The 10,000-nt window shown below is 39.8% G+C and overlaps 1 protein-coding gene across 1 annotated transcript in view; it reads right to left on the bottom strand.

Annotated features, from left to right (window-relative positions):
• The window catches only part of LOC139753080 (glutamate receptor ionotropic, delta-2-like), a 205,581-nt gene that overhangs the window by 174,781 nt on the left and 20,800 nt on the right, over nt 1–10,000 (bottom strand). The window contains exons 2-3 of the mRNA XM_071669168.1: nt 7,563–7,708; nt 5,643–5,741 (exon numbers count right to left, since the gene is read on the bottom strand). Of these exons, the coding sequence (XP_071525269.1) occupies nt 5,643–5,741; nt 7,563–7,708 (245 nt within the window). The remainder of the gene's footprint in view (nt 1–5,642; nt 5,742–7,562; nt 7,709–10,000) is intronic.

Genomic DNA, 10,000 nt, shown 5'->3' on the forward strand with positions numbered 1-10,000 from the left:
TTGGGGAAGAGCAGTGTGGCTTCAGAAGTCGTAGAGGATATGTGGATCAGGTGTTTGCTTTGAAGAATGTTTGTGAGAAATGCTTAGAAAAGCAAATGGATTTATATGTAGCGTTTGTGGATCTGGAGAAGGCATATGGTAGGGTTGATAGAGATGCTCTGTGGAAGGTATTAAGAATATATGGTGTGGGAGGCAAGTTGTTAGAAGCAGTGAAATGTTTTTATCGAGTTTGTAAGGCATGCGTATGTGTAGGAAGAGAGGAAAGTCATTGGTTCTCAGTGAATGTAGGTTTGCGGCAGTGGTGTGTGATGTCTCCATGGTTGTTTAATTTGTATATGGATGGGGTTGTTGGGGAGGTGAATGGAAGAGTTTTGGAAAGGCGGGCAAGTACGCAGTCTGTTGTGGATGAGAGAGCTTGGGAAGTGAGTCAGTTGTTGTTCGCTGATGAAACAGCACTGGTGGCTGATTCATGTGAGAAACTGCAGAAGCTGGTGACTGAGTTTGGTAAAGTGTGTGAAAGAAGAAATTTGAGAGTAAATGTGAATAAGAGCAAGGTTATTAGGTACAGTAGGGTTGAGGGTTAGGTCAATTGGGAGGTAAGTTTGAATGGAGAGAAACTGGAGGAGGTGAAGTGTTTTAGATATATGGGTGTGGATTTGGCAGCGGATGGAACCATGGCAGCGGAAGTGAATCATAGGGTGGGGGAGGGGGCGAAAATTCTGGAGCCTTGAAGAATGTGTGGAAGTCGAGAACTTTATCTCGAAAAGCAAAAATGGGTATGTTTGAAGGAATAGTGGTTCGAACAATGTTGTATGGTTGCGAGGCTTGAGTTATGGATAGAGTTGTGCGGAGGAGGATGGATGTGCTGGAAATGAGATGTTTGAGGGCAATATGTTGTATGAGGTGGTTTGATCGAGTAAGTAATAATAGGATAAAAGAGATGTGCGGTAATAAAAAGGGTGTGGTTGAGAGAGCAGAGAGGGTTTTTTGAAATGGTTTGGTCTCATGGAGAGAATGAGTGAGGAGAGATTAACAAAAGGGATATATGTGTCAGAGGTGGAGGGAACGAGGAGAAGTGGGAGACTAAATTGGAGGTGGAAGGATGGAGTGAAAAAGATTTTGAGTGATCGAGGCTTGAACATGGAGGAGGGTGAAAGGCGTTCAAGGAATAGAGTGAATTGGAACGATGTGGTATATCGGGGTCGACGTGCTGTCAATGGATTGAACCAGGGCATGTGAAGCGTCTGGGGTAAACCATGGAAAGTTCTGTGGGGCCTGGATGTGGAGAGGGAGCTCTGCTTTCGGTGCATTATAACATGACAGCTAGAGACTGAGTGTGAACGAATATGGCCTTTATTGTCTTTTCCTAGCGCTACCTCGCAGATATGAGGGGGGAGGGGGTTGTTATTTTTATGTTTTGCGGGGTGGCGATGGGAGTAATAAGGGCAGACAGTATGAATTATTATATGTGTATATATGTATATGTCTGTGTGTGTATATATATATGCATACGTTGAGATTTATAGGCATGTATATTTGCGTGGGCGGACGAGTATGTATATACACGTGTATGTGGGTGGGTTGGGCCATTCTTTCGTCTGTTTCCTTGCGTTACTTCGCTAACGCGGGAGACAGCGACAAAGGAAAATAAATAAATATATTTCTTTCTTTTTCTTTCAAACTTTTCGCCATTTCCCGCGTTAGCGAGGTAGCGTTAAGAACAGAGGACTGGGCCTTAGAGGGAATATCCTCACCTGGCCCCCTTCTCTGTTCCTTCTTTTGGAAAATTAAAAAAAAACGAGAGGGGAGGATTTCCAGCCACCGCTCCCTCCCCTTTTAGTCGCCTTCTACGACACACAGGGAATACATGGGAAGTATTCTTTCTCCCCTATCCCCAGGGATAAAAATAAATAAATATATATATATCATATATATATATATATATATTATATTATATATATATATATATATATATATATATATATATATATATATATATATATATATTATATATATATATATTCCTAAGTGTCCACGGGGAAAATGAAACACGATAAGCTCCCAAGTGCAGTTTCGTGTAATAGTTACATCATCAGGGGAAACACAAGAGAGAAATATAAGTTAGTTGATATACAACGAAGAGACGTAGCTTGTGTCTTCCCTGATGATGTGATTATTACACGAAGGTGGAATGATGGAGTGAAAAAGATTTTGAGTGATCGGGGCCTGAACATGCAGGAGGGTGAAAGGCGGGCACGGAATAAAGTGAATTGGATCGATGTGGTATACCGTGGTCGACGTGCTGTCAATGGATTGAATCAGGGCATGTGAAGCGTCTGGGGTAAACCATGGAAGTTTTGTGGGGCCGAGTGGAAGGGCTGTTCGGGCTTATGCATACAGCTAAGACGAGTGACGATGGGCTTGTGCTTTCTAGCGCTACTGCACACATGGGTGGAGTGGAGTTATTCCAGTGTGGCGAGGTGCGATGGGAATGAATAAAGCAGACAGGTGAATTGTTTGCATGTGTTATAGTATAAGTCTGTGTGTATTATGTGCATTGAGATGTATGGGTATGTAATTTGTGTGTGGACGTGTATGTTATAATGTGTAGGTGGGTTGGCATTTTTCGTCTGTCCTTGTGTACTGCAACGCGTGGACAGTGACAAAGCAAATGATAAAATATATATCATTTATTATATTATATTATGATATATATATATATAATATTATATTATATTATATATACATTATATATAATATAATATATATTATATATTTTTATTTTATATATTTTTTTTTTTATTATTTTTATTTATTGTACTGATTCCGCGTTTGCATGAGGTAGCGCAAGAAACATGAGAAAGAATTCCTCAACCTCTCTTCACTCCATATATGTACATTAAATCCAATATATCGTAATATTATATCCTACCTAATAATTATGTATATATAATTATATACTTATATAATATAATACTAACTTATAAAATATACATTTACTTTTTTGCTTTGTCGCTGTCTCCCGCGTTTGCGATGTAGCGAAGGAAACAGACGAAAGAAATGTGCCCAACCCACCAGATACACATGTATATACATACGTTCCACACACGCAAGATATACATACCTACACAGCTTTCCATGGTTTACCCCAGACTCTTCACATGCCCGATTCAATCCACTGACAGCACGTCAACCCCGCTATACCACATCGATCCAATTCACTCTATTCCTTGCCCTCCTTTCACCCTCCTGCATGTTCAGGCCCCGATCACACAAAATCTTTTTCACTCCATCTTTCCAACTTCAATTTGGTCTCCCACTTCTCCTCGTTCCCTCCACCTCCGACACATATATCCTCTTGGTCAATCTTTCGTCACTCATTCTCTCCATGTGCCCAAACCATATATATATATATATATATATATATATATATATATATATATATATATATATATATATATATAATATATATATATATATATATATATATATATATATATAATATATATATTATCCCTGGGGATAGGGGATTAAGAATACTTCCCCGTATTCCCATGCGTGTCTTAGGAGGCGACTAACAAGGGAGGGAGCGGGGGGCTGGAAATCCTCCCCTCTCATTTTTTTTTATTTTTATTTTTGCAAAAGAAGGAACAGAGGGGGGGGGCCAGGTGAGGATATTCCACAAAGGCCCAGTCCTCTGTCCTTTACGCTACCTCGCTAACGCGGGAAATGGCGAATAGTTTAAAAAGAAAGAAAAAAAATAATAATATATTATATATATAATATATATATATTATATATATATATATAAATATATATATATATCCCCTAGGGAGAGGGGATAAGAATACTTCCCACGTATTCCCTGCGTGTCGTAGAAGGCGACTAAAAGGGGAGGGAGCGGGGGGCTGGAAATCCTCCCCTCTCGTTTTTTTTTTAATTTTCCAAAAGAAGGAACAGAGGGGGCCAGTGAGGTATCCTCAAAGGCTCAGTCCTCTGTTCTTACGCTACCTCGCTAATGCGGGAAATGGCGAATAGTTTGAAAAAAAGAAAAAAAAAATATATATATATATATATATATATATATATATATATATATATATATATATATATATTATAATAATAATATATATATATATATATATATATAAATTATAGAATATGATAATAGATAGATAAGAAATAGATAATATAATGATAAGATGAGATGAGATGAAGAGAGAAGAGATAGAGAGAGAGAGAGAGAGAGAGAGAGAGAGAGAGAGAGAGAGAGGAGAGAGAGAGAGAGAGAGAGAGAGAGAGAGAGATAAGTTTTGCACACCCCCACCAACACACACACACACACACACACACACACACACACACACACTCACATATAAAGAAACAAACAAACACAGCTACAGAGAACAAGTTCAGCAGTTCGGAATCTATAAGGAAATTATCCTTGAAAAGAATGTTGTGGACAAGGTAGGAGATAATAGAAGATTCTATTGTTATTTTATCACGAGTCATGTGTCAGTGAAGGAGTAGATAATCAGACGAAAGAACTGAAAGGGAAAAATTTATAGAGGATGTTGGAAAGATGTGTTAGGAAGTGAATAATAATTTCTGGGACCATTACTCTTCTTGTTCTATGTGAATTACTTGCGTGGATGTATGGACTCCTACCTGAATAACTTTGCAGATGATGTACAAGTCATGAAGAAGCTAAAGGAGGATTGGATGAAGTTGCAATGGGCCTAAACAGATTTCGAATTTGGTCTGATACATGGTTAATAAAACTGAATATCGAGCAAATGTAAATTAATGAAGATGGGAAAGTGGAAGAAGCCTTCAGTATGATCATCATGTAGAAGGAATTAACCTTCAGGATTGTGTGTGTGAGAAGGACTTGGGAGTTGACATCGTCCCTAACATGTCGCCAGTGTTCCATTCTAGGAGAATAGTGTAGGAGGCAAACTGTTTGCTGGCAAATATCAGAATTACTTCATGTGTTCGGATAAGGGAATATTTAGCAAACTGTTCATAAGCTACACTAGGCCAAAGATAAGATATCCTTCCCAGGTTTGGTCAAGGCACCTAAAGAAGCACAAAGTTCTCACAGAGAAGGTCGAGAGGAGAGTAACAAAATGGTACAAATTAAAAGGGTTAAATTCCAGAGAAAGGATCGAGGCTTTAAATTTGTCCATCTTGGGAGAAGGAAAAGTGAGGGGTGACCTGATCATAACCATTAAGTTTTTCAAATAGATCGACGACTTGGACGGTGAACAGTTCTTCGAAAGACGCGGTGAAGAGGAACCAGAGCACATAACACGATGTTAGGTGAAAATCTTGTTTAGTAAGATGGAAAGAAATGCTTCTATGGTATAAGAGCGATGGATAAATGAAACAGCATGACTGTGGACATAGTTAATGAGGACAATGTACATGAATGTAGGAGGTTGTAAGATAGTAGAGAATGTTCGAGTAATGGGACTCCACGAGTGTAAAACCCTCCTTTTACACCACAAATAGATAATTACTCGCATGTAATTACATACACACACACACACACACACACACACACACACACACACACACCACACACACACACACACACACACACACACACACACACACAACACACACACACACGCACATACCATGTCCATGCCTGCGTCTGGAGTAGGCATGAAGCTCTGGTCTGGGTCCTTATGGTTAAAAAGCTTCCACACTTCCTTGTAGATTCCACCTTCTGCATTCTGAAAATAAAAAAAAATGTTATCGTATTAGCTCATATTCCTTGGGCAGTTGGTCCTCCAGCTCTAGTGATTTTCTTGTCCCAGGAGATATAGTCATACACCAGCGGGAAAGAATGACTAGGCAACGATGTAGGTAAGTGAAGCATGAAAAACTGTGGCAACACTACAGAAGTATCATAGTGCCATGTACACTTTTAAACATGGATTCCTGTAACGCCTGTCTACTGGTTGATAACTGAGGGGTATAGAGAAGACACTAATAAATAGGATATTCCTGTGCGCCAACATGATAACCTGAGACCATAAGAGACTGAGTCATGGGTTGGATAGAAATATCCTCTCAGAGAAAGGATATATGCCTCCACTCCCACGACAATATCCACGTCGACCCCCGTATACCATATCGTTCCAATTCACTCTATTCCTTGCACAACTTTCACCCTCCTGTGTGTTCAGGACCGATCGCTCAAAATTTTTTCATCCCATCCTTCCACCTCCAATTTGATCTCCGCTTCTCCTTGTTCCCTCCGCCTCTGACACTCTACACATATATCCTCATTGTCAACCTTTCCTCATTCATTCTCTCCATGTGACCAAACATTTCATTACACCCTCCTCTGCTCTCAACCACACTAATTTCATTACCACAAATCTCTCTTACCCTTTCATTACTTGATCAAACCACCTCACACCACATAATATCCTTAAACATTTCATTTCCAAGACATCCACCCTCCACCGTGCAACCTCATCCATAGCCCATGCCTCGCAACCATATAACATTGTTGGAACCACTATTCCTTCAAACATACCAATTTTTGCTCTCCGTTCTCTCTTTCCACATATTTTTCATCGCTCATAGAACCTTCATCCCTTCCCCAACCCTGCGACTCACTTTCGCTTACATGAGTCCATTCGATGCTAAGTCCATTCCCAGATATCTAAAACACTTCACTTTCTTCAGTTTTTCTCTAATCAAACTTACATCGCAATTAACTTGTCCCTCAACCCTGCTGAACCTAATAGCCTTGCTCTTATTCACACTTACTCTTAGCTTTCTCCTTTCACACACTTTTCCGAACTCAGTTACCGACTTTTGCAGTTTCTCACATGAATCAACCACCACTCACTTCCCAGGCCCTCTCATCCCCAACAGACTGTATACTCGCACCTCTCTCCAAACTCTTGTATTTACCTCTCTAACCACCCCATCCATAAATAAATTAAACAAACATAGGAATATCACACACCCCTACCACAGATCGACCTGGGAACCAATCACTCTCCTCTCTTCCTACTCATATACATACCTTACATCCTTTGTAAAAACTTTTCACTGCTTCTATCAGTTTACCTCCCACACCATATACTCTTAACACCTTCCATAAAGCATCTCTATAAACCCTACCATATTCCTTCTTCAGATCTACAAATGGCATATACAAATCCATCTGTCTTTCGAGGTATTTTCACACACACATTCCTCAAAGCAAACACCTGATCCACACATCCTCTACCACTTTTGAAACCACACTGCGCCTCCCTAGTCTGATGATCTGTGCATGCCTTCATCCTCTCAATCAATATCCTCCAATACAATTTTCCAGCAATGCTCAACGAACGTAAGCCTCTGTAGTTTGAATACACCTTTATCCCCTTTGCCTTTGTACATTGACACTATACATGCATACCACCAAACCTCAGGCACTTCACCATGATCCATACATACACATGAATATCTTTACCAACCAATCAGCAACGTAGATATCAGAACACAGATCATAGTAATTCTAAAGTGTAACTGTAATCAATAAAAGTTACCTTGAAGGCATCCACAAAGCTGGAGTCCCTGACGCAGCCAAGCGTATAGCCATCCCGGCGGGCCTGAGCCAGTTCATGGAGCGAGTCGATGGGTTTCTCAAAGGATGTGATGGCGAGCACCGCTGTCAGAGTCCCGGAGTACAGTGCTGGAGGTGAAAGTATCCAGAATTTAGGAAAGTAGAAAACTGGCATGAAAGAGAGAGGAGAGAGAGAGAGAGAGAGAGAGAGAGAGAGAGAGAGAGAGAGAGAGAGAGAGAGAGGGGGGGGGGCGGGTTCTTATACTGAGGACAGAAATGATATATGGCTGTGGGAGGACGGGGAGTTGGCTGGTTTGGAGTGTTGGCAAGTTTCCAGATGTTATGAATTTTGTTGTGTAACCTAACCTAACCTAACTTAACCTAACCTAACCTAACCTAACCTAACCTAACCAGGAGAAGTTTAAAGATCGATATTTGTAAATGCCTGGATTGCAAACGGCACAAAGTGTTTTATGTGAAAGTTATATAATACGTGAGATCCTGTAGCAGGAGAGTACTTTAAGTGCTTAATTGTACTGCTTGTATCGGTGAGAATGAAGGAAGGGGGGAGGGGGGGAGGGGAGGTATTTGCATTTGATTATGCTTAGTGTAAGTTTTTCATGACTTTTCTGTTTACGGGTGTGGCTAGTATGTGGCTGAATTGTGACTAGTATCTTTTTGGGTGTGTCTGTGTGTTCTTTTAAAGAAGGGATATCCTGGCAATTGGTCAAGAGTGTGTGGGAGTGAAGGCTACGTTATTGCGGTAAGTCTGGATCATCTTCAAAGTACGCCAGAACTGGTTTGTGGTTTCTTGTGTTGTGGTATTGAGTTCCAGTTTTTAGTGTGCTTCTAAGAAATTTGGTGCGTTGGAGGTGAAAATAATTGATTGCTATTTCCGAATCTTGATTATATATCAGGATTGGTTCCTTGCCGGATACTCATTTCCAAGTTACATTCTGTTAAATAGTGGTAGGAAAACCAAAGTAAGCATTGGTATGCTGCTCCTTGTTAATGATCATTTAAATCCCGTAGAAAAAACTGTTGCAGCAGTTGGAAATATAAACTTTATTTTTGGAGAAACTAAAGACAAACTACGTAAGGAAGTAAGGATAGGACTACTTCATAGACCTCCCGCACAGACACAAGAGGTAGACGAAAGATGTTATAATCAATTTGCATAAATCTGTCATAAACAAGATTCAGTTACAGTAGCTGCAGGCGTGGACTTCAGCTCAATTCGCTTGATAGTGCCCTAACCTAATTAGTCCAGAAACTACTCGCGACGAGAATGTATCAGATTTAGCAGTCACTGCAAATTAGGACCTCGTTAATAAAATTGAACTTGGAGAAAAGTTTGGTACAAGTGATCACCGACAGATTACTCTTGAGGTCGCTTTCAACACTGCATTTAATGTTGGTCAAAATGACAATGGAGGAAAGAAAATACCCGATTTTAAACGTGCGAATATTTATGGTCTTCGCATTGCTCTTGACAAGGAAACCTTGGATGATATAATCGATGAGAATGACATGAACGTAGCTTATAAAAGCTTCACAAAAACCTTCAAAACAGCAAAGGAAAAATACTTACCAATGCATGGCTGACGGCGTATTTCCAAAACAAAACCAAGATGATGAGACAGTAAATTGGAAAAGTGGCTATTGTCTAAGAAAGCAGCTGATAAGAAACTCAGAGGATTCAGTAACCATCATGATAGAGTAAGGTAGGTACATTTGCGTAGAGAAGGTAAGAGAATCATACGACAAAGTAAATGTCAGTATAAAGTGAATATTGCTGAAAATAGCAAAAGAAACCCGAGGAGTTTTGCAGGTATGTTAGAAGCAATAGATTCATTAACCAATCAATAGTCCATTAATCACGGAAAACGGTGACTTGGGCTCAGGACAACGAAGCCATGGCAAAAATATCAAATGACATTTTTGCATCTATTTACGATAGCAAACGCAACCCTTGTCCTGTATCCAGTATCACTGATAAAAGAGGTGAATGTTCTTCGACAAATTGACATTAAAGCCGATGACATACTTTTAGCAGTAGCGGAAGGAAATAAATCAAGTGGCATGATAAGCTTTACCCGAGAATATTGAAAGAGGTAAAATATGATATAGTTAGGCTCCTGACCGTTCATTTTAATAGATCACTTGCTACAGGAAAAATTCCAGATGAATGGAAGTTTGCCAATTATAACAACGTTATCCAAAAAAGATGATAAGTCACTGTAGGATATTATCGTTCTCTAAGCTCAACTTCTGTGGTTAGAAAACTTATGGAAACCATTATTCAAGATAGAATTGCAAACCATTTAGAGGACGAACACGAACGATTCTCAACATGTTTTTCGAGAAATGTTTGACAAATCTGCTTGACACCATTTATGACATGATCAACATGTTCGACAA

This window comes from Panulirus ornatus, chromosome 14 (assembly GCF_036320965.1).
Source record: "Panulirus ornatus isolate Po-2019 chromosome 14, ASM3632096v1, whole genome shotgun sequence".
NCBI lineage: Eukaryota > Metazoa > Arthropoda > Malacostraca > Decapoda > Palinuridae > Panulirus > Panulirus ornatus.